The sequence below is a fragment of the Trematosphaeria pertusa genome, assembly GCF_010094035.1.
Source record: "Trematosphaeria pertusa strain CBS 122368 unplaced genomic scaffold BU26scaffold_18, whole genome shotgun sequence".
In the NCBI taxonomy this organism is placed as follows: Eukaryota; Fungi; Ascomycota; class Dothideomycetes; order Pleosporales; family Trematosphaeriaceae; genus Trematosphaeria; species Trematosphaeria pertusa.
In genome coordinates this window covers 776,354-803,281 of record NW_022987229.1, presented here as the reverse complement: position 1 = coordinate 803,281, position 26,928 = coordinate 776,354, and the positions used below count along the sequence as shown (strand labels likewise).

The 26,928-nt window shown below is 53.8% G+C and overlaps 11 protein-coding genes across 11 annotated transcripts; 6 read left to right on the top strand and 5 right to left on the bottom strand.

Annotated features, from left to right (window-relative positions):
* Positions 1-372: 372 nt before the first annotated feature.
* Positions 373-5,230, top strand: BU26DRAFT_609824 (uncharacterized protein; the record flags this gene model as incomplete). The annotated part of the gene is made up of 9 exons (XM_033835949.1): positions 373-378; positions 433-643; positions 698-847; positions 900-2,810; positions 2,860-3,336; positions 3,387-3,721; positions 3,769-4,472; positions 4,526-4,760; positions 4,835-5,230. 9 exons carry the CDS (start codon positions 373-375, stop codon positions 5,228-5,230), a joined length of 4,425 nt encoding a protein of 1,474 aa, XP_033678156.1.
* A 2,071-nt stretch (positions 5,231-7,301) lies between these two features.
* On the bottom strand, positions 7,302-8,378 carry BU26DRAFT_570546 (uncharacterized protein; the record flags this gene model as incomplete). Its single annotated transcript, XM_033834026.1, has 5 exons — positions 7,302-7,618; positions 7,668-7,959; positions 8,006-8,053; positions 8,103-8,246; positions 8,301-8,378. 5 exons carry the CDS (start codon positions 8,376-8,378, stop codon positions 7,302-7,304), a joined length of 879 nt encoding a protein of 292 aa, XP_033678155.1.
* Positions 8,379-8,635: 257 nt separating this feature from the next.
* BU26DRAFT_127133 (uncharacterized protein) lies at positions 8,636-9,393 on the bottom strand. Its single transcript, XM_033819594.1, has one exon. It carries the CDS (start codon positions 9,229-9,231, stop codon positions 8,845-8,847), a length of 387 nt encoding a protein of 128 aa, XP_033678154.1. The 5' UTR covers positions 9,232-9,393; the 3' UTR covers positions 8,636-8,844.
* A 579-nt stretch (positions 9,394-9,972) lies between these two features.
* On the top strand, positions 9,973-10,716 carry BU26DRAFT_127153 (uncharacterized protein). Its single transcript, XM_033819595.1, has one exon. The coding sequence runs from the start codon at positions 10,081-10,083 to the stop codon at positions 10,486-10,488; it is 408 nt and encodes a 135-aa protein (XP_033678153.1). The 5' UTR covers positions 9,973-10,080; the 3' UTR covers positions 10,489-10,716.
* A 1,879-nt stretch (positions 10,717-12,595) lies between these two features.
* Positions 12,596-13,132, top strand: BU26DRAFT_570543 (uncharacterized protein; the record flags this gene model as incomplete). Its single annotated transcript, XM_033834025.1, has 1 exon — positions 12,596-13,132. The coding sequence occupies one exon, from the start codon at positions 12,596-12,598 to the stop codon at positions 13,130-13,132; it is 537 nt and encodes a 178-aa protein (XP_033678152.1).
* A 1,309-nt stretch (positions 13,133-14,441) lies between these two features.
* On the top strand, positions 14,442-14,926 carry BU26DRAFT_437837 (uncharacterized protein; the record flags this gene model as incomplete). The annotated part of the gene is made up of 3 exons (XM_033824262.1): positions 14,442-14,608; positions 14,657-14,749; positions 14,803-14,926. 3 exons carry the CDS (start codon positions 14,442-14,444, stop codon positions 14,924-14,926), a joined length of 384 nt encoding a protein of 127 aa, XP_033678151.1.
* Positions 14,927-16,248: 1,322 nt separating this feature from the next.
* On the bottom strand, positions 16,249-18,744 carry BU26DRAFT_570541 (FabD/lysophospholipase-like protein; the record flags this gene model as incomplete). Its single annotated transcript, XM_033834024.1, has 8 exons — positions 16,249-16,832; positions 16,885-17,080; positions 17,131-17,270; positions 17,320-17,635; positions 17,694-17,778; positions 17,842-18,504; positions 18,557-18,661; positions 18,728-18,744. 8 exons carry the CDS (start codon positions 18,742-18,744, stop codon positions 16,249-16,251), a joined length of 2,106 nt encoding a protein of 701 aa, XP_033678150.1.
* A 574-nt stretch (positions 18,745-19,318) lies between these two features.
* On the bottom strand, positions 19,319-21,364 carry BU26DRAFT_127396 (uncharacterized protein). The gene is made up of 4 exons (XM_033819598.1): positions 20,910-21,364; positions 20,713-20,841; positions 19,492-20,660; positions 19,319-19,444 (listed from the first exon to the last, which is right to left on the bottom strand). Exons 1-3 carry the CDS (start codon positions 21,181-21,183, stop codon positions 19,519-19,521), a joined length of 1,545 nt encoding a protein of 514 aa, XP_033678149.1. The 5' UTR covers positions 21,184-21,364; the 3' UTR covers positions 19,319-19,444; positions 19,492-19,518.
* Positions 21,365-21,873: 509 nt separating this feature from the next.
* Positions 21,874-22,887, bottom strand: BU26DRAFT_437588 (uncharacterized protein; the record flags this gene model as incomplete). Its single annotated transcript, XM_033824247.1, has 2 exons — positions 21,874-22,684; positions 22,739-22,887. 2 exons carry the CDS (start codon positions 22,885-22,887, stop codon positions 21,874-21,876), a joined length of 960 nt encoding a protein of 319 aa, XP_033678148.1.
* A 1,443-nt stretch (positions 22,888-24,330) lies between these two features.
* On the top strand, positions 24,331-25,347 carry BU26DRAFT_127260 (uncharacterized protein). The gene is made up of 2 exons (XM_033819596.1): positions 24,331-24,554; positions 24,681-25,347. Exon 2 carries the CDS (start codon positions 24,693-24,695, stop codon positions 25,203-25,205), a length of 513 nt encoding a protein of 170 aa, XP_033678147.1. The 5' UTR covers positions 24,331-24,554; positions 24,681-24,692; the 3' UTR covers positions 25,206-25,347.
* Positions 25,348-26,176, top strand: BU26DRAFT_127261 (uncharacterized protein). Its single transcript, XM_033819597.1, has one exon. It carries the CDS (start codon positions 25,490-25,492, stop codon positions 25,982-25,984), a length of 495 nt encoding a protein of 164 aa, XP_033678146.1. The 5' UTR covers positions 25,348-25,489; the 3' UTR covers positions 25,985-26,176.
* Positions 26,177-26,928: the final 752 nt, after the last annotated feature.

Below are 26,928 nucleotides of genomic sequence, written 5' to 3'. Positions count from 1 at the left end.
GCACCGCCACTCCCCTCCCAGCGCCTGCGCCGCCTCCATCGGTAGCGTTACGTGAGCCATTGATGAACACTGTAGGCTCGTCGTATAGAAGCGACGTGCAGCATGAGATATACACTTTTGGTTGGGCCGAGAAGGCGGCGACGCAGTGGTGATTGGACGTTTGCGTTGACGGCCCCCAAAATCGCTGTCCAAATGTGGAAGCATCCGCCGAATCTTTGGATCGCTTCTTCAGCCTTCTTCCCACGTCGCAGATCAGTAGTGCCGGCGTCCAAACGAGGCGCAAGCTCTAGCCACGCAGGGGCCATTGACCGGTGAAGATGCCGGGTAACACATCTATATGTATACGCCCCAGCTTCTCGCCATCGAATTCTTATGCTAGTGGGCTCTTAGTAGTCCAAGAAATTACGCACCTACTCGTGCACTCCTGTCCAGGTGGCCATCTGTGCCATGGTGGCGTCACATGAGAGCCCCGCGCCTTCCCAATCGCCTTCTGATGCACCTTCCTCCAACTCTCATGCCTATTCTGACGACCCGACCTTTGCTATAGAACTCTCCTCTCTCCAAAGCCCATCGTTGCGCAACGGCAGTCATGGTGAGCCGATCGCAGATGAAGGCCCGCCTGCCTCCGACTTCGCTCTTAAAGGTCTGTCTGCCTGTGCTGCAAGCCCATCGCCCCTTCCTTCTAACAATGGCATAGGAGCACCTTCTGCCTGGCGTGATTCCGCACCTTCAGGCCCTGGCTCCACGGCAGAACACATCTCACTCTTGAGCGCATCGTCGCGAGACGACGACTATCGACGACTAGTCTCGAGTGAAGCGTCACGCGCATCCGACTCCACGGTTGACAGTTCGTCTTCGATGCAAGATAAGTACCATCCCTTTTTCTGACTCCGACGTAGGCGCACCTTCCACAGACTGTGGCGTCGTATGGCTGCCGTATACGCTCCGATGGAGATTCCTATTCGCTCTGGCCCTGATCTCGATAGCGCTGTGCTTAATTGTGTCGGCACTTTGCTGGTTGTCTTCGGCAAAACATGGCTTGGGAACGGATGACGGGTCCAACGTTATCCTGCTCGGTTGGAGATTCTCGCCGACGTTGATATGCGTAATGTACGCGCACCTTGTCGGCATGGCCTTCAGCGACGTCAAGAAAACGGAACCGTACGCCAGAATGGCCCGGCCCAGTGGAGCCTCCGCGGAGGCTTCGGTTTTACAAGTCCCGAAACCCTGGTGGTCCGCGTTGATGGAAGCTTTCTCGAAAAGGAAGAACGCAAGAAGGATTAACATACCACTGCTATGCTCTTCTCTCGCTTTTATAACCTCCGTTCTGGTCATTTCACCACTGTCGTTGTCGTTTCTCGTATCGTTCAACTTCGCACTAGCGCATGACGCGCAGTTCCATCGGATCATCATGGACCCCACGCCGTTCCCGCTCACTGCGACCCCGGAGACCTTTTTGCGCACGACGGGCCAGTTATTCTACAACGTTACTGGAACACCATGGATTTCTGGCCAATATACCGTGCTGCCTTTTTGGCCTTTGGGAATGCCCAACGACCCATTCCTTGATTCGAACTTCTTCCCTTCCCCCGGAAGTTGGACTGCACCGTCTCGAGTAGTGAAAGTCGAGTATCCGTGCAAGCGGATGGATGTCAGGACAACTTTCGAAAACAAGAGTTTCATGGCGCCAGGCAACATCTATCACGGCAACACGATCCCTCCTTATAGCGACTCATTCACAATCCTTGTGAACGGAACCTCTAAGATGGCCACGATAAGCCTATCGTTGGCGGACGATTGTCAATATCAGATCGATGCTTCCCCTACCCTAGATATCAACAGACAAAAAAGCGTGGTATGGTCCAGAGGTTCCGCCCCTCTTTATGATAAGGGCATGGGTTACCCCCAGGATCAGCTTCCATCCAACGACACTGATTCATGGCTCTACATTCCCGGAAATTCAAGTTATGTGTTAGAGTTCGGGAGCGGTCCCACTAGCCCATACCTCAGGTTTAAAGAGTCACCTCAATGCCAAGATAAACAGATCCTCCTCCTAGCTACGCCGATGCTTACGAACGACGAGCTATTGCTATCCAATTACTCCCCGCGTGCCTGGGCGTGCTCTTCCAATATCTCAGTGGCTGACATTCCGGTCACTCTATCAATGTCCGGCACCGTGTCAAACATCTCATTCAGCGAGAAGGAATTTCTTCGGAACCGCATTCCGATGGGAGAAGATATGCTGAATACCTCGCAGGTCCACGCCCTATTCAATAACCCTCAATGGGCTTCCTATTCAGCTATGTCGTCGTTTTGGTCCCATCAGTCAGCTATACCCCTGACGGAATCCTATGACGATGACTTTTCCGCCCTAACTGATGATCAGAATTTGCTGTCAAGAGCCGAGAGCATTTTTGTTCGCTTTTTCGCTGAGCTACTACAATCTTCCATTCTCCAGGAAAACAGTCCGCAACTCAATGACGTCCAAGGACACATAGGTTCCTTCGAAAAGCGTATCGTCGTTGTCCCAAATATTGGTATAACTTTGTCTGTGCTCTTTGCGCTCAACGCCTTCTTACTTCTACTGCTTTCCCGGAAGACTCGCCCTTGCTCTCGGCCGCTCAATCTGGAAACCAACGCGTCGTCAGTTCTCTCCGTTGCGAGGCTTATGACCGCGGGCAAACTCGATATGGATCTTTGGCAGACTATGCCTCTTGCGAAGAGAGAGGTAATGAGCTCGTCGCTAGTAAACAGAATCTACCGCACATCATTTGCGCAGCTGCTAGAAACATGTGATGGAGATGTTGAATGTAAGGTTGCACTCCAGGGCACACGGATTCATGGGCTAATGTCTTGTAGTACCTGAACCACGAGCGGACAGCTTTGGTGATGTGAACCACTTCGATTTGAAGTGGCACCCAAAGCTTCTTCAGATGCCATTCATTGCGAGCCTCATGATGCTGCTTGCCTGTTTTTTGATCGGCATCGCAGTTTTATTCTCCTTCGCAAGCGATGGCCGGCTTTCGCAGTCTGCCTTCGTGTATGAGACCGGCGTACCTGTGGACAACGATTCATCGTTAAGATTCGCGCCAATCTCGATTGTTCCGACACTCTTTGCAGTGCTCATAGGTCTCTGGTGGAATGCAATTGAGCAATCAGCCTGCTACCTTCAACCCTACATCATGCTCACACAGCCGGCGGAGACAGCGATACGAAAGTTATCAGGGAGACTATGCTATGAGCCGATGAATTGGGCATCAACTTCTCTGAACGCATTACGAGACAAACAAATCCTCTTGTTTCTATTTGTCATTGGATGTTTCCTTTGTCAGCTTCGTAAGTTGGGGCATGGGGAATTGGTGGCCGCTAAGCTGATGATGTTCCAGTGGCGATGTCGTCTTCCGCCTTATTTGAGCGAGAACTTGTCAATGAGACAAGTTATGTATCATTGAATCGAACTCTGGAACCTCGGCTGTTACCTGTAGGAATTGAGGATCTGGTCGGTGCGAACCGGCTCCCCGACAATATCAATGTCTCCACCGTGGAGCTTGAGCGACAAACAATGGTAGATGTGGACCTCTATTGGATTGAGCCGCGGGGCTGGATTCACAGTGCCGTAAATCAGCTTACTCGCAATGGCTCCGAGCCTCCCTGGAGTCGTGACGGGTGGAGTTTTACCCCCGTTAACCTCGCTGACGCTGCGCACACTGGAAATGGAACAGTAAGTGCTTTCCCATTAGAACTTATTATATCACTGAAATTATGCAGAGAATTTCGATTGAAACATCATCTCTCAGGGGTCGTGTCGAGTGCGTCGCCACCTCTGAGAGCTATAACATTAGAAACATGTCCTCTTGGCTGGGCACATATGACCTTACTAATGATACCCTATGGAATACGTCGTCGAATCCACCGGGCATCATTGAAGGCTACTGGCTCACGTCGAATGCCTCATACGCGACTTCGGACTCAATCTCTCCCTTCTGTCCGGATAACTCAAGCCGAGCACTTGGGAGAGGAAGATGGTCCGATTTTCCAGGTGGAATCGAAGGCGGCTTCCCCTACCCATTCTCCCCTTGGCCATTCCCATTCACTGTGACCTGGCTATATGGTACTGCACAATCAGGATTTCTTCCTGCTACAGAGGCTGCGGATGCTCCCCCCGATCCACAGAACGAGAATCTGTATCCGTTGCGAACAGCATGCCGGGGAGAAAGCCAGGACGACGGTCCGCAGAACTTTAGCATGTTTACCAAAGTCCCGTTTTTCTGGTCGACGGAGTGCCAGCCGGTGGTTGAAATGGCCGACGCACAAGTTATTGTGGATTCGGGAGGGCACATACTTGCGTACGAGATTCGCAGCATACCAGAGCCAACGGACGCTCCCTGGAAGGACGCATTTAGTATGCATACGCACAACGCCACTCCTGGTGATGCAGTATCTCCACTAGGTCCGTTGAACGTGACCACGAGGTACAGCATTGTCTCCGTTTTCTGAGCCCTACACATACTGACGGACTGAACAGCTACGGGATATTCTTCCTCAGTGCACTCATTGAATCACCTGATATGGGATTAGTAACGACACTAAACTATGCCGAACGCCCTTACTTTATCCATGACACTGAAAACCACATGGACATGGACCTCATGACGTACTCCATGTACAGCCTAGCCAACAAGGACCCCGAGGCCTTCAAGAACGAGACACTCCTCAACGAGCTGATCAATAAGGTGTTTCAAACGTTCTTCCAGCACTTCGTCAGCACCAACGCGTCTCTGACGGCACTGCACGGGCTTTTCAAGTAGGCGAGCCAATTGACTATCCCGACCAGCACACGGACCGCACCGTCGAAGCCACCGTCGAGCGCGAAATTGAGGTCCTGAAGATGAACGCTGTCGCGACATGGCTGTCCATCGCCATCCTGGCATGCCTCATAGGCACAACACTCGCGTTCTTGATCATGCAGCGAAGCTATCTCCGCCCGCTGCATAGGAACGTCGAGTGTCTGGCGGATGTCATGGTCCTGCTGGCAGGCAGCGAGCGGCTTCTCGCGTTGGTTCGCGAGCGCACACTCGAGGAGCTTCGGGAAGATAACGAGACGAAGGTGCGGCTGGGTTGGTTCAAGAGGAAAGATGGGAGCGTGCGGTGGGGGATTGAGCTTGTGGAGGACGGCCCGGACGCGGTGGAGTGGGTTGAAGTGCCTCGGGAGATGAAAGGGAAGGCATAGATGATCTCTCTTGAGCCCTTTTTATCCCTATTTGACTTCGTCGAGCCATCGTTATGAGGGTGGGAGTATTCGTCGGCAGCAACCGCCTCGCAGCCTCCCAACACCAAGTCACACCACTATGTATGCACAGAGCGTGCAGACTACAAACGGTATGAGTTGGCGAGCTGCTGGATTGATTGAACGAACGAAATCGAGAACTGCTCATCGCAGCTGAGCTGTTCCGCGTGGCGCCCATAGAGAAGACGTGGCGCATTTCAGCTAGACCGGCCGAAATTTTCTCGGAGTCTTCCGTCCGCTTCGCTCCGTGGCATGAACATCAGCTCATCTCTTCAGCCTGCGAGTGAAAAGGTGCCACTTCTATCGCGCTTAGGGGCTGTGATTTGAATATCACTGTTCCTAGTGAGTGAGTGAGCGAGTAATACGCACTTCCACGTTCATAACAGCTCTGTCCAGCTCTAGGCTTATAAGCCGCAACACTGCCTCTCAACTACCTCAGAACCAATTAATACAGCAACCCAGAACCCTATTTCTCTCCCCGCCGGAAAAAAGCTACTGTCAAACGTTGTCTTGCAAATTGCCATCTCCTCCAGAACGCCGAGCGCACCAGCCAGTGCGTCCACCACGCCGATTCTATCCACCAGATCACCATAATACCACGACCAGTCACATCCTCTATCCTCTATCCTTGATAATTCAACGCCCCGTTATGAGGATTAAAGCAGAAGTTGTGCCCCGCAGACGCAGCCGCTCGTTGCTCTGCCTCAGAGGGTCCCCGGTACGTCTCTCTACGCCGCGCGGGCGGCGAAGGCGGGCGTTCGTAGGTTCGTGCGCGGGGACGCTGTTCGTCGTCGGAGTCGGGGTCGAAGAGAGCTTCGAGCAGCTCGCGGAGGAAGTCGCGGAATCCCATTTCAGCCGGGTTTGGATGAGCTACGCTGTGTGAATGAGGCGTGGCGGCTAGCAAAGGGAGGGAGGGGGAGGGGGAGGTATACTTTAAAGGCTGGTTCGGAAGAGAAGATGTGTGCTGTACCGCGCGAGTTCAAGGTCCTAATATGCTTTTGCCCAGCTCTGCGCAATTTGGACTGTCTTTAGGAGAACTGAGGAGCTGAGAGACGCGACGAGGCTTTATATGTACGTTTCCTGCTCGGTGGACATCTCAGGTGATGTATACTCTATCTCAGCCTGCCGCCTGTGATGAGCTGTCGTTGAAAGGGTGACTCTTCGAGGAGTTTGTCTAGTATGGCGAGCTCAAGCGCCGGAGAAGTCGTGCTGTGGGGGTCCCCGAAGTCTGTACGTTTCTGGCATCAGGGCGCGGGTGGAGGGGACTATCCAGTGTAGCTGGCTTATGTGCACTACTTCCCAAGATGCGTTTTGTGTGCGAGGGAGATCCAATTGGAAGATGAAGCAGGCAGTGATGCAATGCATCATCACACCGGCTATCCCTCTTTTCTGAATATGCGTAGAAGCCCAATCACGGGAACCGGAATCTTATATCTCGTCGAAACTGGGTACGTATGTAGAGGTAACGCAGAGCAACACATCTCAACCTCACCACCCTCAAGCCCTTCCCACAAGCCCTTCAAAGCGTAACGACGCGGCAACTTGCCGGGATGCTGAGGCAAGGCACCCAACTACGACCACGCTCACAGCACACCTCCTACGCATCCCAAGCCACAATCCTAGTATCGACGCCATGCATGTAGGCAGGGAAGAAGCACGCCTGGCCCTTCTTACACGGCTCCTTGGGGCATTGGTGGCCCAGAATACACTCCGGATCCATGCAGTTCAATCCATACGGGCAAGCCGACAGCCTCGCCACAAAGCGCAACGCCTCGAGCCGGTTTCCCTTCAGCCGCGCCCCATGCTGGAAGGAGCAGCCTCTTCCGGTCGCGTTCTCAAAGGAACACTTGCCAAGGATGTGATACTCGTTGCAGAACTTCTTGGCTTTGAGTACTCCGACGTCGGCGCCCGAGCACTGGATTGGCACGTCGATGCGCTGGCCGGCCGCATTGCGGACGATTCTGCCCCGGGGGCTGCCGTTATGGGCGCTCGAGGTACCGTTCGTCGCGGCAGCTTAGGCCGCGGGATTCGAAGCTACTGCGGCGAAGTTCACGGTGCGAACGGTGACCGGCGGCGGCGATCGCGGAGGAGTGATAGTACCCAGCGGCTGGGCGACTGTGAGCTTCGTTTTACTGAACACATCCTGGCAGTCGAAGGCTCCAAAGTGTGAAGCCAGCTCGACCAACTCTTTTGCAAACGGCGGACCCTCGATAAGCGCAACTTTGGCGGATCCGCGGTGAGGTCCGAGAAGGCGCGCGTACCCGTTGTCTGCAGATCCACCGAGAATTACGTGCCGGCACTGGACGTTGTCTATCGCCATCTGGAAGGCAGCTAGCTCAGTCAGCGATCTGTTGATAGCTCGTGGTGAGCTCTGACCCACCCTTGATCTTCTCATCCGCACACTCCTTCCCGTCGCCGGCATTCACAAAGTCACAGAGTGCATCTTCTTTGTTGAAGCCATTGACGAAGGCGCCGAAGTCAGCAACGGTATGGAGGAGGCCGGCGTCGCGATATGCCTTCGAGAGGCCGCTGAGGTTTGCGTAGACACGGATCACAACCTTGGTATTGGGCGGCAGTTTCTTGTCACCAAGGTGTTCGAGTACACGAGCCTTGAGGAGGCGTGACGCTTTGCGACCACCTTGTTCGCCAGGCGTTAGCAGGCTGCTCACAAACTTGGTCTTCATTAGCACGGTCCGCTAGTAAACTGGTGCCACTCACCGGCATACAATCGCCATCAACCAACACCAATACGTAATTCATCTGGGCCTATATTATACAGTTAGCCGATTCCCTTAAATCCTAATGAGATGCCTACCAGGCTCTGTTTTACCGCCCCCAACTCCCCGTCCTTCTCAATATGCCTCTGGTCGTACATATCCGCTAAATCGCGCTTCTGCTTAAGCCTCTTCTCGGTGATGGTCAACCTGCTCTCCAACGTCTTCACCTGTTGAATTAAATCCTGCAGGACCCGATGAGAACCAATCAAAAGAAACGTCGCCACTGATCGTCGTACCTGAACCAGCGCCGTCTTATCATCCTCGATCGCCTGCAGTTTGGCTAAACGGGCCTCAAACTCTGCTAACCCACTCATGACTGCAACACTGGATGGGGCTCTTGAATTCAGGGAAATGCTCTGCATGTGGAGCTGGGGGAGTCGCGATTTTATGCAGACCAGATGAGGGGTAGGTGCAGTTGTCGCCAGAGCGTGGGGTCCTGTCGCTGAGTGGACCTTGACCAATTAACCGCGTCCACGCCTGAAAGCCTTCATACTCATGGAACACCATTACTCCATTGGATATCGTTCGTCGTACTCGAATTGATTGGATGTGGGATCCCTTCGATGGTTGCACGTGCTTCCATGACTGCGCCGCACGCCACAGCGCGTATGCATAATGCTTGCAAGGATCCCACAGTCCGCGAGGCAGAAGCGTAGCTGTATTTTCATCTGTTTGTAGGAGTGAGGATGAATTCATGGGCTTGTGAAGTCGAGTGCCACAATCGAGGCTGCTGCGAATGGTAGGGTGGAAACCGATCCCGAACCTCAAGGCCTCACATCCTCACCTCCCTCCATCTCTCTCCACCTCGCATTCCTCAGCCTGCAACTCCACAACCCCCAACCCCGCATCCATCTCCTCCGCACATCCCTCCACCCACAGCTCCCTCACCTCCTTGCTGTCCAGCTCCGGCGTCCCTGGCTGCTCCAGCTCAGCTATCTTGTACTCCGCCGGCAGCTCCAGCTCTGCCTTATCACATCCTCGTTCCACGTCTTTCACGTACGCCGCACGTCTCTTCATCTCTTTCTTCCTCGCCTCCCGGTCCTTGAGCACATGGTAGCCGAAGATCCACGCGATGACGATGAAGATGAGCACGGTTACGCCGACGAAGACCACTGCGACGAAGACGCCGGCGTCGATTCTGAGCTCGTTAGATCCGGGTGTGGACATTGCGGGGAGCTGAAGCGGGGCTGAGTTTTGGCTGGGTTGAGTGGATGAGGTGGTGCGCGGGTGCTCGATTGTGTCCTCGAGAAGCTGTTGGAATACAGGGCCAGGGGAGTAGGGCCATAGCCCCAATTTTGAGGGATCGGCGTTCTCTTGGAGGCTGCGAGGCAATCAACGGTATATCTTCGTGCAGCGTAAGGCGTCCGACGCGGGCATCTACCCGTCCCCTTGGGATACTCAGTGATCGATATGTTCTCCAAAGCAGACCCTCCCAAGCCCAATGCAATACCTTACCATCCAGTGATGGCCCCTAAAGATCCTCACGGGTCCCTAGTCCTCTGGCCGAAATCGAACGGACACCGCGTACACTCCATCTGGAGACTCCCGGCCTTCGAGACGAAGAACCGCTCGGGCATAACCCCAGATAGCGCATATTAACCCATATACAGGTAACCATGGCGGCGGGAGGACCCGAGAGTTGAGTCGGTGCCAATATGTGCATATAATATTGGTTGGCTGAATTCGAGAAGGACCACGCTTGTGCAACGTGGAATAAATTGCGGAACCACGTGCTTTGGCTTCAAGTCGCGTGCTTACATGCGGAGGTCTGAATGCACCGCGGTGTTCAAAACTGTGCATCGTGCCTAGGAAATAGGTTGCGGACTTCACAGGCTATACACTCGCGAGCTGCTCCGTACTTCGATCAACGTCTTGCTTAGGCCGTCCTATTCGCTTCCAGGGCTTGCAGCGAACGCGATCCACATACGGACCAATTGTAGACGACTGACCAAGAGAAACCAAAGCGGCCGAATCGAGCTCAGAAGTCGAGCACCTCTGGTAGTCTAATGTGCCACGATGAGCGCGCAAAACCAATCGCCGAACTATATCGTAAAAATCGACGACGAAGCCTTTGTGCTCATCATAATCGTCGGTGCCATCGCGCTGAGCTTCCTAGTCGTGGCCTGGATCTTCGTCTATCACGTCCTCAAAGATCGCAAAAGGGCGAAGAAACGGCAAGCCGCAAAGAAAAGATTATCCGATGACATTGAATGGGGCGGAAAACCGGAGCTGTCCGGGGGAGAAAAGCAGGGCATAGGAGCGCACGAGCTAGAGCAGCCAACGACACTGGAGCTTGATAGTAATGAGGTGCGAGAGCTGTGGGCTGATGAGGTAGCGGAGGCGGATGGAAAACCAAACCTCGTCGAATTTGCCGCTACCTCGTTTTCGAAACCCCGGTCTTCGAACGGAGCTGGCAAGCCGTGACGCCAAAGAGGGTTCCGAAAAGCACTGGAGGTAAACATTCGACGGTATCGGCATGGGAAGCATTTGGAGAGCCGCGGTGGTTGTGGCCGCGACGCACACAGCTCTCCACGCTATGCACCTGCGAAGATTCGGAAGAATGGACTCATATTTTTGCACCTGATTGGACTTCGACTGGAAGAAGGAGCCCTCGGCGGCACGATGGCGCGCATCAGACCATGTAGACTGCTCAGAGTCGGCTAGGGTAGGCTGAGGTACTGGGAAGCGGCCCGGCCAGAAATCCTACACATCGCTATATTTGCCGTCGCGCCTCATCCTATGTATGGTTGGAATCTCGCCGACCTATGGCTCTACTCGACAACATGACGCCCAAGAGAGATCGTCAGGGACCTGGAAGGCTGAAACTCTCACCCTGCGAGCTGATGCGAGAGGGCGTGAGGATTGGATGGGCTGAGAAAGTCACCCTGAGCAGCCTGATAAGAGCTGGAAAGCAAGGAAAGTAAGATCCGCTCTGTATGGGTAGACCGTAAAGTGAAGGGGTATCCTGTGGCAACAGAAAGCAGGCCTAGAGGCGGAGGGAAAAGACGCCTGAGCAATAGATCGGGTGGACGACCAACACTCGTGCGAAGTCGCCGGCAAACAGAAGTAAACCTTGTTGATACGATCTGACTGCAGATTTGGTGTCATCGCATTTATGAAATCCCGGCATGTGCTGGAAACATACTGCCGTCCTGTTATGGCGATCCTTCACCGGCGGCCCATGCACCGTTCCTAGCCATCTCCAGGGCTCCCGCGCATGCACGTGGCTAAATGAACTTCCGGATCCAGCATCCTCTGCGACTTGCTGGTGGTGTGTTGCGTTGGCAGCTCTTGGAGCTTAGCGAAGGCGTGCTTGGTGGTTTACGCATCGGCGTTTGCGGCCGGACATCCGTCGGAAGGCTGAGACATCCGAAAATGCGTGGATGCGAGGGCGCAAATCGACCAGCGCATTCTGCGACAGTTGAACAACTCGTTGAGCAGCGTCTCTGTTTAGTGAAGGATGGAATGCGTGAACATCTCGCCGACTGCCGTAGAATGCAAGAAGCGATACTCGCCCATAATCCCGAGGCCCTTCAATCAACGCCGAAGCGTGGAATAGATTGAAGCTGATCAGCCGACAGTCCGGACACGACCCCTGCCCGTTGCCTTCTTGGGACCAAGGCTAGACTCTCCCACCTTCCTGAACCCATCGCGGTGGTTTGGGAAGTCCGCACTCTTGGCCGTTGCGGGAAGGTCGAGGTATAGATCTTAGTGGGATGTCTTCTGTCGCTGGAGATAGGCGAGCATTCTGGACTGGAGGTCACGGACGGGAAGGTGATTGCCGGCGGTTTAATCACGACTTGGTTGCGGGGAGTGCTTGCGTGCTGCGACCCCGAGTTCTGGGTCTGGCGTGTTGGCTTTTGAATGCCGCGGGGAGCTGCAGTGGAACCCGGGAAACGCCGTGAGCAAAGCCGTGGAGAAATAGACATCTTCCAGTGCTGCTGCTCGCACTCATGCCCGTGGAGGCTCCCTTTCCTGTCCAAATTTAGTGAGAAATTCGATGTTAAAGCGCTTCTTTGTATGCCCCGCAGTGTTGGAAACTTCAAGGGATTCGAACTTATCCGCCCCACGCAGGGAGGCCTCACCTCTGACCTGCCTAATCTCGAAGATCGCCCGTGGTCGCCGTCCGCTACCCAGATTCGCTCGGCTAGCTTCCTGGCCCATGTTTACCCAGCATGATGGATGCAGGACCCTTGTTCCTGAGCCACTCGACTGCCCTTTTCATCGTAGTGCTTGGATGCCCAGCTCGTATCCCGTGCGTTCGCCCGCCGTGGACGGACGGCGTATTTGAGGGCTTGCGGTCGCTCTTGGGGGCGCTCAGGTGTGGACTTGTTGCACCACCTCACAGCCTGTTTCTTCTGTGTCGAGCTGGGATTCCAACTGCCTCGATGCAACTGTCCATGATCGAACTTTTAACGGCCGTCCTCTGATTTCTTCGCGGCGTCTTTCCTGCCGCGAACGCGACGAATGTCGACACGAAACCCGTAGTGGGCGCCCGACACGAAATTGCGCTTGACCCGAGCCCGCGATCATGGTGGACCAGAACTCGAACGCGCCACAGCCGCAGAGCCCGAACGATGCAACGCCCTCCCAGGCCGCCAACCAAGGCATGTCTGCGCCGTCGGTGGTGGTTGCCGGCCAGATGATGCTTATCTTCGCGCTGGTGCTTATATTTCTCGTCTGCCTCGCTGTCGCCGTGCACCTGTACCTGCGTCGAAGGAGGCGAAGGAGGAAGGGAAAACCCAAGACCAAGAAGAAGGAGATGAGAAAGTCGGCGACACCACAGCAACCGGAGCTGCAGTCTCAAGAAAGGAAGATTGCAGAGCTCGTTGGCACACCACTATGCGAGATCGGGGATTCAGAGCCACGGCATGAGATGGAAGACGCCGAGGTCCACGAACGATATACCACAATCGATCTCCAAAATCCACGAGACAATCCCGTCCTTATTAGCCCGCTTGATCCCGACCTAGAATCAGGCACCTGGCCGTACGACGAAATGACTACCCCTTCGACTGCGGCTCCAGAAGCGAGAGAATACGCCGTGTACTGGTCTCGAGGGCTTTGAGGCCATCGTGTAGCAGCGCGGCTATTTTCCACAACTGTATACAGGCCCTGATGCAAGGCGCCTGCTTCCGACACGCGAATTGGCGAGTTGAGGCCGCGAACATGACGACTTCCTAGATCTCCTCCGATATGGAAAGGATATGATCGCGAAACTCATATTCGTGGGCGGTGGAAGACATCAAACTTGCCTTTCGGCCCAGGTACGTCGAACTCGTTCGTAGAAGTGACACCTGCATGACTCTTTCTAACCGGTATAGTGGTCATGTCCAAGAGGCTTCAAATGTCCGCGATGCGTTCCTCTTATCCGCGTCTCGCAGGTCGCTTCAAGCATGGTACGCAGAGCAACGATTGCAGGGTGCTTATCAGACGGCAGCCGACATGGTATTGCCGCGCGGCCCCTAAGGCGAAACCCTGATGGCGTAGTTGGTAGAGCGAAGGCCACCAATGACCCAGTGGTGATGTGTGTCGGTCCTGTTGGGGGTTGGCAGCATCCGGAAAGAAGTATACGTAGGTCTACATTATGTCAGCCCGTCCCAGAAACCATGTTCGCTATTCCCGCGTTTACAGTATCGTGTGTTACTTTGCAGCTTAGTGAGCCCGACCCGGGCTCATTAGTGTCTCTACGCTCATGCTAATCGCCTTGACATGCCAGCAGTGAGCTCCTCAGAAAGACGTCACTCGAATGCAGATACGGAGTAGCCGCAGGATTGCGACGTAGCGATATCGAGAGCTCCTCTGCACCTGGTACCGTCTGCTTCTCTCGCTATCCGATCCGGTTCGCATGCCAATGGTATCGGGAAGGACCGCAGCCAGTCATTGCAGTCGAACTTATGCAATGTTGCTTCAATTCTGATGCTGTTCGAGTGTTGGCCTTTTTCGCAGCGTTCAAATTATTGTGTACTTGTGTAGGTATGCGTTTCAAGGGCGTTGTTTCTTCCGGGCCCATAGCCGTGGTCCCACAAAACGAACCCGCAACGAGCAAAACATTGCGTTTCGAAACGTCATCCGCAGGGACACCATCGCACTCTTCGGCGAACCATCGTCATCCCTTCGAGGGTTGTGCACCGAACATGGGCCCACGAATTACCGAATTCGAACTAGTCTTCGCCGAATCCACGCGTCCTCGCACCGTCGCGCTGCCGACTTAGCGTTTAGACGGGGCTGTGCCAACAAATCCCTGGAACGTGACCCACCTGCCAACATCATGAGCTTCTGTCCCCTCAGCGTGTCTCCTCTCCTCCCTCAGGCTGCGATAGCACTTCTCACTGTCGGCGCGTGTCTTTTGTGATGTCGTCGTGATGCGCGTCCCCATGTTCTTCGTATCGCTCGTCCTTCTAGCCTTGTGCTCCGTAGCACTAGCAGGTGACTTCGTTGCCGATAATCGCATCAAGGTGTTTCTTTACGGATTCCCTTCGTTCTTCTCCGAGGTCGCCGTCGACGTTTACAACAACACATGTCTCGGCTTAGGGAATAACCTGTCAGTCTGGTTGCTCAGATCGAATGGATTGTGCTGACATGGACGCAGAATCGATGGACATGTACAGTCGATCCTCGTTGGTGGCCCCAATGTCGATGCGGTACTCAGCCGTAGTGACTGCTGGTATTGCATGTTTTACGAGTATGCTTGCGTGTTAGGACCCTATGTGCGACATCAAGCTGATTGCTCGACAGCAACTATGGATGCTCAGGCACCGACGACATGACGCTGACAATACCGGCTGGCGTGAACAATCTAGCGAGCGCCGGCTGGGGTGCGAGGATTCATAGTATCAGCTGCATCAACGAAGCTGCCTAGAGCAAGGGTTGCTAGCAGGTGTGGATTCCAGTCTTGTAGCGCGCGATCGAACCGAAGACCAAGCCTCAAGTGCTCCCGCTCCGCCCGAGGCCACCGCTGCGTGCGACAGCAGTTCGAACCGTCTATGTCGCGACCGCGCTCGCGACCGTTCGCTTAGTCTATCCTCCGTAGCCCCGGTTCCAACAATCCCGCGCAAGAGCTCCCGATGCATACATACGAAGTGGACGCCCAACGCAAGAGGAGCACTCCTCTTGCTCGCACACAAACCTGGTGTAGGAACGAGAATATATATGCAATGATATTCGGAAGGCCGAGGTCGGTTGAGGATAGCCGATAGATCCGCTCGCGGCTATTTCTGGAGCGACTACATTTAAGCAAGGAGGCCTTTCGAAAATGTGATGGACGTCGGAAATGATCATGAGAAGAAAGGGGCGTCCACGGGTTGCACTTCGGTAGATTATAGTGATGACGCCTGCGCACGGACCCGTTCATAAATACAGAAGCGACGGCTAGCTAAACCGAAAGGCGAAAGTCCCGGAAACGCGTGTTCAAAGGTTGCAATAGGCATTGGGAGCTATCGATGGGAAAGATGGGGTTGACAACTACTTGGGACGGAAAGTCGCACGACCGTCATCTATGTTACGTCAACGTCACCAGTCATTTTGTGCAGAAAACACTGTCATTATCATTACTCTACTGCGGCCGTAAAATAGCTCAAAGAATCAAGAATCCCAGAAGTTCCTGCGCCCAAGTGAAGTGTCATCCGTGACCGAACTCTGCTGCGCATCGCTCCAAATCACCGATGGGACCCTCCGCGCCCGCTCGCGCTACCTTTCCTCGAACTCGGGATCAAAATCGGACGTTGCAGCAGACAGCGAGGAGCCTGTGTCTAGAGCATGATCTTCCGAGGAAATGGACATCGAGGAAGTCATCCTTCGGAGCCGCTCACTGAGAGGGAGCAACCGACTTGGCCGATGGGGGACGTCGGTGTCGCTTCGGTGTTGCACTGTAGGCTCTCTTAGAGAGGCGGGGCCCCCCGACCAAGCGATATCTCTACTGCGTATTTTAGAGCTGCTTAATACGCTGGTTGTCGGTTGCGGCGAAGGCGACCTGTGGACAGCTAGAGACGGCGTTCCTGGGCGAAGTCCTCTTTGCGGAAGTGGGTACGCCCGTGAGCGTGTCTGCTGGGAGGCACGTTGCTCGTCTCCGTTCGGCAATGGGTTGGTCGGACTGAATGCCGGTCGACGTAGAAGCCGCCTCTCGCGTTGGACTCGCTCCTCCACCACTGCGTTAATATGATTCATGCGAGAGGTAGCGAACGCTCAGACTTCATCCTCCGTTCCACCAGGCAGTTCTACGGCCGCGGGATCTGCGCCTCTCCCAGCTGTGAACTGAGTATTGGTGTGGTAGGACGCAGGGTCTGGCAGATCATCCGTTTGCGCCGCTTTCGTAGCCGGTGGATTTGGTGGCCCTGCTATCATCGTTGAAGCCTGCACACGACGCTCATGCATTTGTACAATCCCTGAACCAGAAGAATGGTGTTTGTGACCGGCTGCGTTGTTACCAATATGTGGGTCTCCAACACGTGACTCGAGGTGGTGTTCCGCAGTCTTATGGATTCCAGGATATTCTTGCATGAGCTCGAATTTCCCTGAGCCACGCATGAGTTGCTGACCGGGAAGATTTGGGCCCGGTGATAGCTCATGTACCGCAATGCTACCTGCGCTTGCTCGCGACAAAACCGCAGGCTCGGTCACATTTCGACGCTCCGGTGCTTCGCGCTGTATGGATGTCTCCCCCAGGTTAACACTGCCCGTAGATCTGCGGGACTTTTTCGGTTTCAATCTATCAACAAGAGTCAATAGTTTAGCTGTAGGCAAGGGCACGTTGCCATCTTGGACAACACCTAGCGCAGATCAGCCGCCGATGTTCAAATACGTGGACATGAGGTTCATTACCCCTTTGTGACTCCTCTACCATGATAGCCCTTGGAAACCCACTGATTGGGTATTTTCCCTGAATACCGTCGCGGCTGCGAAGATGCAACGAGATTGTGACTTCCGTCATGCGCTTCTGCACGCGGATGTCAAGAGTACCGACGTCGAATGAGGACCTATTGCTCATCTCGGAGACGATGGTAGGTGAGATGGACACCTGATCGCATTAGCAATATCTTGAAGGCATTTAGGGTTACTTATTTGTACCATGTGAGCTCGGGTTAAGTCGCCCTCGTACTCGAGTTCGAAATAGGGTTCGAATTCGCCAGTCTGCTGCCTGTCTCGAAAATAGTCTCCGAGCTTGCGCAACTCTTCGGAACCGTTCTCGAACCTACAGCAAATGCGGCCTAGTAAACTCAGCAGTAGATCACAAAACGGTTATTAGGTGGTAGTTACCCAAGCAAGAGCACATGTTATCGACTTCGCCCCTTGGCGCCGAAGTTCTTTCGTAATAAAAAGAGCTGGGCACTAAAACATGAACAACCTTCTCGAGCTGTGCCTGACTATCTGATGACTTCAGCGAGCTTCGGGCTTCCTCTTGCAAGCGCTTCAGCTCGCCCACCTCGTCCAGGCGAGGTGGATCGCGTCCTATATTCGGATTGATGCGGACATATCTAGAAGAGCCGTGACTTGATGCTTCAATGTTCGCAACGTCATCGCAAAAATCTCTCCAAGTAATTTCAGCATCAAGGATGTTGTCCATGCGGTTGTGCTAGCGCATACAGCTATTAGCTCCGCCAATGATTCAGAGTGGGGGTTAGAGATCTTACCGCTGCCATGTACATCTGTCTCAGCCTCGGAAAAGGAGTCCACCCAGGCTTCTGGGCCTCGTCCTTTTCTGCGCGCCTCGCCCTCCTATACCCGCGTCAGGCTGTTACAATTGCACTAGCTCCGTAACACTTGAAACAGATGACCTACCTACGAGCGGAACGAGGGGAACGCGGTTCAACAGGGAGCTCCTTCTTGATCTGGTCTTCATTCTGACCAGTCCCGATGGAGAGAAGGATATCCGGATGCTTGTCTGCGACGTCTGGCCACAAAAGTTTTCGCTCCCGATTCGCTAACCAGACCGGATTATTGTGATAGAGCGCACCATCAAGATAGGTGCGCTTTGTTGGACCGTGGACAAAAGGCTTGAAGTACGAGGGTGCCGCTGAAGTAGCCGCTGCTGCTTCCCATACCTTCAACTCTAGATCAGGGTTATCTGGGCGCGGAAAATCATAATGCGCCTTCCTACGCTTGCTACGGCTGGTGTCCTCTCGGCTGTAATTTGCGAGGATAATTTCTGTCTTGCAGGCTTCATCAGTCGCCGTCACTGCAACCCTTGCCGCAGGGTGATCGGCAACAGCGCGAGTAGGCCCGAAGAGATAGTCTTGGCCAAAGGCTTCTTGAAGTGCGTTCCGGAGCGGCGTCGTCTCGTACTTAGCTGCATGCTTCAAAGTGATCATGCGCCCCAGGAGGGGTACACTGTGGAATGTGCGAGGGCAGAAAGCATTGTGGCAGAGCTTTTTGAAGCGGTGCGTGCAGCCTTTGATGTCCCAGTTCTTGACACCAAAACCGAGCGAGATGATGCCACCAGTACTGTTTGACAGAAGTTTATAACAAGCTTGTATGGGAGATCGCTCATACATACCTAGTACCCACAATCAAATCAAAGAATGCGCTGATAGGGATTCCTTTCAGTTGCCCCTCAATGACGCGAAGAACTTCAAGCTCCACGATCCCTCGGATTCCACCGCTGTAGTAAAGTAAGCAAGAACCTACGGAGGGCATGAAACAGACTGGCTGGGGAGCTTCGACATACTGCGCAGTGGCAGCCATAATGCTGGTCCGGCTTATGCGGGACGTGCATGCTCTCGCGCACAGCCGCCTGTTAAATATGATTAACGACTTACCCGTCGAGACACAACAACCGAACGCCGGCGTGATCCGGTTTCATACGGATGATGCATGGAGGGCGCCATCGCGTGAGCGCCGGATGCAAGGGACAGCACCGCATCGTCAAGACAAATTTGTTGCTCGCGGCACTGCCGTCTTGATTTGCGTAAGAACGGATGCAGCGCGTACAGAGCACATGACCGCAAGGCAGTTTATGTTGCGGAGCCTGCATGAGGCAACAGAAACAGGTGGAGTGGCTCAAAAAATTGCCGGCAGAGCCAATGCTCGCGTACAGGTGGTCCATGGGATCGCTGTGGTACTCCAAGAGATGCATCTCCTCTGTGACATTGGGGGCCCGCCTTAGTAAAATCTTGGAGTTCTTCATGGATGTTTCAGATGGCTTTCTTGATGTTGTTTCTCCAATTGGGATAATAATGGCTGGCTTGGAAGTTGGAAAAGTACCGTCCGCTGGCAATGATCTTTCCCTTCGCATTCTGGTGGCCTTTGTGCCTGTGCGTGGAAGCGACATTGACGCAACGGTCCCCTTTTGCCCGGAATTCACATGGAGCATACAGGTCGCAGAATTCCTCGAGAGCATAACGACAATAACCTTCGTATTCCGCGAAAAGAACATCAGGTTGCCCTGCTGCTATCAGCTGGTGGGAGCACCACTGGGGATGTGTTGCATACCTTTCCGATGGCGCACACAATCCAGCATCACGGTAGAAGCGACGAGGTAGGAAAGCTTTTTGAAAATCCACGCGCTTTCCCGGCGACGCCCATATGATTGCACGGCGAGAGCGAGCTGCAGTATATGGCCACCGAAGTTATCTGGAATCGGATTGTTCTGCAGAGAGACCTCCATGAAGTTGAACGGCTTATCCAAGGTATTGGCAAAATGACTGAACGCTGACTGCAGATACAGATTGAGCTCGTCTGAGCTCGAAAGCATTCGAGCCTGTTGTTTGGTCTTTTGGTCTTGAAAGACGAGTCGCACGAGTCGGCGATCACGCCACGTAATTTTCGGACTTGATTGTGCATCAATTGGAACCTACCCTTGACGGGTATTCGCACAACCTTGAAGGTGGAGTAGTAGCACTGAATCAGTTCCAAGATGGTACCAATGCATTTACCTTTCGCTCTCCATTCGTTCGCGAGTTGGGCGAAGAAAGGGTGGCCGTTGTCTAGATCCAGACATTCCCTGTTCGCCTCTAGCAAATTCCTTGTAGCAGACCGAATATCCCATTCATCGTCTGGGACGCCGAGGTCGGTGCTATTCAGGACTATTATTGCATGAGGAAGAGTAGGTTGGTTGATTGATTTCTCTAAGGACGCTGCTCCCCATTCCAGAAGCGGTCGGAGTACTGTTGATTCGAATGTCCTATACACCAAAATGTCAGCACCCGGAGTCAGTGGTAGACGGGAGCCATCATACTTCGCATTTCGCAGTACAAAGACGACTACGTCCGAGAAAGTGTAGAGAATGCGAGGGTATAGCTGCCTAACCACAAATTCTCGGTTCCTCCTCTCGCGAGTATCAGCCCACTTTAGTATCCGGGTCCGCCCGGGCGTCAATCGTGACAATGACGCTTCGGTGGATACCATGGAGACACGGTTCTCTATGGTTCCAACAGGTGGCTTCCCGCCTCCGTCGAAGCCTTCGCAGTCGGCGTAAAGCAATGGTGTCCGGTCATAGTAGGTCTTCGGGTCAGCGTAGAGGTGGACGTCGGCAGAGGTTGGCATGTGTGTCTGGATCGTGGAGCCGACAACGGGGGAAGGAAACCGGGCTGTCTCGTCGGCATCCTCGTTCATTTCGGAGAGATGGATAAGCATCTTGATTAGCGTGCTCTTGCCGGCATCTAGAGATAAGTAAGCAACGTAACAGGCTGACCTCGAGAGTCGAGATTCTACTTGTCTGCCCAATGAAAGAAACCAATTGGGGGATCCTCGTTCCCCCACTTGGGAGTGATTGTCCCATCAAGGCTGAGTAGGTATCATAGTCGGCAAGAAGACAACGGTCATTGTTGTCTCTTCGGATGCCTGCCGAACTGTTAGCGACGAGTAGACACAGATCGTGGCCGGGCGGAGAGCAAGGCTACGAGACATACCAAACCAGGTCGTGTCAAGATCTCGGCTATGAAACTCTTCGATCGCAGCTGGAGTTGGACACGAAGTCAGGATATCCTCCAGCTTCTTGACCACGTGATAATGGGTCTTCTCGTGCTCCAGGCCATCGCGGCCTCGTCGCCCGCCGCTGTGGGGAGGATAAGCAGGCCAGCAATTCTCACACAGCCAGCATGAGCAACCCACACAGTACCAGACCCTTCTTCTGGGTCCAGTACACGCGGACATCCCGCAGGTACCGGGTGTTTGGGGCGCCATTGTTAAAGACACGGTATATGTCTGTCGCGATAAGGTGATCCAAAGAGGATCGAGGCAGTCTGTCGAGGCTGAGATGAGATTAGGCGGCGAGCGCTCGGCTCAAGGCTGGATGTGCACAGCTGCATGGTGGCTGAAGCCGCTCGTTAACAGTATAGAGAGGCGCTTAGCGATACAGACATGGGGCCAATGAAAGGATGAGCGAAGGCGACGGGCAGCAAACATAGTAGCTGGCTGCGCCGGGAACTTATTCACCGGGTCTATACACAGTAGAGGAAGCTGTGAGAAACGATGTGGAGGCTGAAGGGCGTAGACGTGGGCGCACAGACCAAATGCGATGACAGTAGACAACGGCCCAGAGGGGAATGCATTCATCTAAAGAAGACATAGATATTGCCAAGGTGGAGGAAACGTACATAAGTCGAGGAAATGGGGGAGACGAAGAGACGGAGGGTGATCGTTTGAACGGCTACGTGCACAGACCACCTGTGATCAAGAAGCAGGCGACCAATGAAGTTCCTCGAAACCTTGCATTCACGGATTGGGCAGGACACGAACAGAAGTGTAGGCTAGATGCATTCATAATGTCATTACGATTACGGGTATCTCAGCGAAGAAACGCTGCTGCAGGTAATCGAAGGATATTCTAAACGCCACAGCCATGCAACGACTCGTCCAACAGTCAAAAACTCCTCACAGATCGATCAGATCCGGTTCTCCAGACCCGACTCCCCGCAGCAGGACAATCATATTGCCCGACTGGCATGGCTCCCCAATCTTCTCACTGAACTTCAGTAGCCTCCCGCCCTCGACGTGGAAAACGCGCAGCTTCTCTTCCTCTCCCCCACCGCGGTTGTTGACGTTCTGTACCTGCAGCGATTTTGCCGCCATGTCCAAGACGCGACCCACCGTCCAATCCCTATTGTAGAAGAACTTCCCCGTCGGGTATTTCGCTTTCGTTGTATCAGCCGAGGCTTCGACGTGCAGGTAGACACGCTTATCCTGAGGTACCGACGCATCGCCCTTCGCCGTCCTCTTCAACTCGTTGGCGGCCGCGAGCGCTTCCCTGGCCGCGGAGGAGCTCTTCGACCCTAGCCCTAGGAAGCCAGACTTTTTACCCTGCTTTTCCCGATCCATCTTCCGCTTCTCCTCGGCCCACTCTTTCAGCTTCGCAAGCGCGGAGAGCCCACGATCGCGCTGTTGTTGTAATGTAGTCCTCTGCCGCGCACCCGCTGGTATCACGTTCTTGCAGTCGTGGTCCTCCGGCATTCGATGCTTTAAGCAGTATGATCGGTTGCAGGTCGAGCACTGGTTCGCGGGCATGCGGGAGGTGTTGATGAGGGTCTTGCAGCTCTTGTCGTAGCATTGTTGGTCGTGGTCGTAGAGGGAAGGCTTCGAGGGTAATGATGCGGTCGTCGTATCTCGTCCAGCGCGTCGCCGCGCCCATTCGCCTTCTTTGGGGCATTTGTGTGCGGTTTCGCTGCGGTGGTCTAAACAGAAAGTGCTTGGGAGCGCATGTCAGTCTTGTCACATTTGACGTGTCCGGATGTTGACATACCCTTTGCAGCTCTCGCATCTAAACGGTAGGAAGTCCAACACATGGCAGTAGGGCATCTGGCAGTGCGCCCCGATAGCTTCAACATCGCTCTTCATCTCGGTGAAGCTCTGCGCGGGCGTGGAGCCTGTGGCGGGAGGTGTGGACGCCATTTTGTATGCTGCTGAACGAGTGTTTGAGCGCAAAAGAATGAGGGAGAAGTGGCGCGGATTATGAATAGCGAGCGACAGGCTGAGAAATTCCAAGAAGCCACGAGAAGGCGGCGGGCTTGGGCTCCAAGAGCTGACGATAGCGAGCGGTCGGAAGTCTTCAGGGTCTTAGTTCCGAGCCGCGGCAGGTTTAGCCGATGACTAATTTTGCCTCGACCCTTGTGCTCTCAACTTTCTTCCTTCACGCCTCAACCGCCTTCTACGAGCGAGCCGATGATTTCACATAAAGCGCAGCACGACTATTGGGAGGGCAAGTAAATCTTCAGCTAGATTCGCCCAGTTCGAGACGCCACCCGCCCGAGCGTTCGACTAACACACGCACCTAGCAATAGATCAACGAGATCCTAGCACACGATTGCACGGGAGAACAGAGAGTGACCAGTCAATACCTCTATTAAACATGGCAAGATAATACTAAGTGAGTGTCCTAGTCCAGTAAAACCCAAATCAGTCAAACTCCAAGCCCCTTCCTGAAAGAAAACAACAGTCTAATCTAAGCAGTATACACTCTAAGTCAACCCCCCCTAAATCGCAGTGAAGACCATCGTCACTCTAGCCCCATTCCAAGCTCCGCAGTAGAGGAACAGAAATAGATAGGCCTACCGCACAGCATTGCGGCGTGGAGAAAAGCCCCGAACGGACTCACGGTCATCCAGCCTGCCACAACACCCCATCCCCTACCCTGCAGCGGGGCCCGTGGCCGGCTGCTGTGGAAGCATATCAGCTGTCGCGACCAACTCTTCGCGCGGGTTGTCCCTCTCCGTCACGCAACTATCGTCGTTAGAATAAATGAGGCCGATCCAGGTGTGTAGCATCCAGAGTCGACACTGCAGACGATGAATGCTCCCTGACTGCTCCCTACTATGACGCCGTCTCAATGTTACACCATTACTCACACGTTGGATCAAGATCAGTCACCCGCCAATGGCTTCGAAACTAAGCCTCCGTGCACGATCTCCGCGGGGTAAGAATGGACAGCGGGGTGACGCTTCCCGATTTCTTGCGGGAAGTAATCATACCACTACACTCTCTATACTCGACTCCAGAACTGAAGACCGCAAACTCAACACCATGTTGAGCGAAATGCCCCAGCCACGGGCCCCTCTCCAACTGATATATATTCTGGGAGCGCGAGATGACGCGTCATGATTTCGAAGACTCAGAGCCGATAATCGGCGGGTTCCAAGTGGTGACTCGATTGGTGGGTAACCTGTGAACGGATCTCGGGAGTGTCTGCGCTCCTGGTTCGGAACCCACTCATTCCTCAGCCTCTCATACTCGCGTCGATGAAGAAGGATCGTAGCAACCAATGCCTCTACCCAGGTTGAAGTCCACGCGTTACGAACTCAAGGAGGTTGCTCTATTGCCATATTTCGATCTCACAAGTGCTCTACACCTTCGTTGCTACTTGGTCAGCGAAAGCACTTCCCCTGACTGGTTCAATATGCACTGGCCGCAGAACTCCCCGTCTACTCACTCACATTGGCACAGTCATGACTGGTTTCCCTCTTTGACTCCCGGGAGTCGAGTGTACAAAGGGCGAAGAGAGTGATTCAGTAGGTGCAGTCCTAGCTTTAGAGTCATGGACGAATATAAAAGAAGTCCTCCCGGTAGGTCTCTTCGTCTTTCTTACTCTATCAAAGTCTTCACGCAGTTACCGTATCTTCATCAGCGCCTCTATCTACTACATCTTTGCAAAGATCTATTTCTTCCAACATTCGCATCAATCGACCTAGAACACCCTCAACATGAGTACCGGCGATGTGGGCACCGACAATATCAGCGCCGACGATGTGAGCACCGAAGATATCAGCACCGACGATATAAGCTCCGAAAACGCCAGCACCGACGATGGAGTACTGCCAATATGGAAAGGCGAGCCTACGGACCACGCAAGTTTAGTCGCCGGCCTCAAAGAGCTGTTCGAGTCCATTACCGAAGCCCGTGCCAAAGAAATCTTCGAAGGGTGTCGCAATGAAGCGACGCTACGATGTATACTGAGCCAATATTGTCAAGAGCTGGGAGCCGAGTGGGATGAGATGACTGAGCAACTGAAGCAGTCAACTGGATGCCACGCCATGCACATCTGGCTCAACCACCGCAAGTTCTTCCCGCACGAGGAGCTTGAGTATTGTCTCTGTAGCCTTGTGGTCGTCGGCAGCGAGGTGTGCAAGGGTCCGCCAGTGGACTCGCTGGAAACCCAACAGGATTTTAGCACATACGAGCACATGGTGGTCATAGAAATGCCGGCAAGCAGATAGAGAGACGGCCTAGACCGCGTATGCTCTTACGCATGGGAGAGATGGAGTCGTGGGAAGGGCCTCACCCCATGTGAGGGTTTCGTCAAGGAATTGCCTTCCATGGCTTGGCTCCAAGCTGCGAACCACTCCGGAGCGATGGGTCATCCTGCCCTCCGGATGTGAGTCAATTACTCCCCAACTGCCCCAGGATTCAACTATGGACCAAAGCCGAACACGGGAAGTGCCTCATCTGCCGCGAAAAGGAGCGAGACCGGGAGAAACATCCCGAGCCCGAGTTTCTGTCTATGGATCCACGGAACCACTACGTCAAGATTGACCCGAAACGATACTTCGAGGACATGTTCGGATTCAGCAAATGGGTAAAGCCTAAGGTCTTCCACACAAAAATGCTGAAAAACGTAGTGGAGGAGAGGTTATTCTTCCCAGCTGCCGAAGGCCAGCCGGCCCATGCCAAATTCTATTCTGAGATTCTCGCCCAGGGCCGCGGAAGCCTCACTGCCGCGGAGAAAGAACAGCTCGAAGACGTGGAACAGAGCATTAAACGGCTCCAATATGCCTTGAACCAGGTCCCCGAGGAGAAGGTGAAATGCCTTACCTTGAATAGGCATTGGCGTCGTCAGGAAGAGCTCAGCAAATTCGATTCATTTATTAATGAGGAGCGATGCAAACAGATGGAGGACGACTTGAAGAATCCAACACATATCGTGGAGGAGATCGGCGAGGAGGGGACCAACGTGAAGAAGCCAGTGGAGAGGGAATTGCGCCCAAAAGAGGAGTGAACGGGCGCCTCTCTCCCCTATGTTTTCCTTAAGTCTTTCTTACAGTCTTTCTTTCAGTCATTCTTTCAATCTTTCTTCCAGTCATTCTTTACTCTTTCCTTCTCTCTCAAGCTTCATACCGGCGGGTGGAAATGATAATATGCGAGAGGCAATGGTAGACTGAAATCTTTTTCTAGACTTGGAATTTCGTAGAGTAGATAGATTGTTTTCAATAATAGAACGTGTGCTGCTCGATCACAGAACCCTACACACCCGCTTCCAATTTCTAGCCTTTGATAGCGCCCACCCCCAACGCGCAGTGCGCGCGCGCGTGCAGTCATCGATTCGCTCGACCTCGTCATAAAGAAGATGCGAGCATACTACATATACAATACCAGCAAAAAAGACGCTATATTTCCAAATCCGCACGCAGAAGGGGTATCATCCAAAGGCCCAGCGGTGTAGTAGCCCACCCCCAACAACCATGTGAGTCTTCTCGCGCACCACGAAGACGAAACGCCCTCGCGTGCTCGCCGGAGTGCTTCTCCACAGACGGCGCAAGCCAAGCTACTCAAACCCCAGATCAGCCATTCATCGTACGAAGATTGCTCACCCCGAGAGGCAGTGCCTCCAATATGAACGAGGCAGCCACGCTCTCGGACGCGGCACACGCTCTTATATTTTTACGCTCAGAGGCGTGTATTCGCCGTTGCGGCGGTGTGTAAAGGCGGAAACCTGCGGTTGCAGTCTCCTGCCTCTTTCCGACTTTCTGTGTATTCCTCCGCCCGAGCTGTCCAGAACGAAACAAAACAAAACAGCCCAAACCAAATCCATCCACTGCATGTACGCCAAACACAAGAGAACACAACACCGGCCCAGCCCAGCCTAGCACTACTATAACCACGGAGGGGGAGAGGACGACATGACGGGCTGGGGGCAGTTGAGTTGAGTTGGGTAGAGCCTTG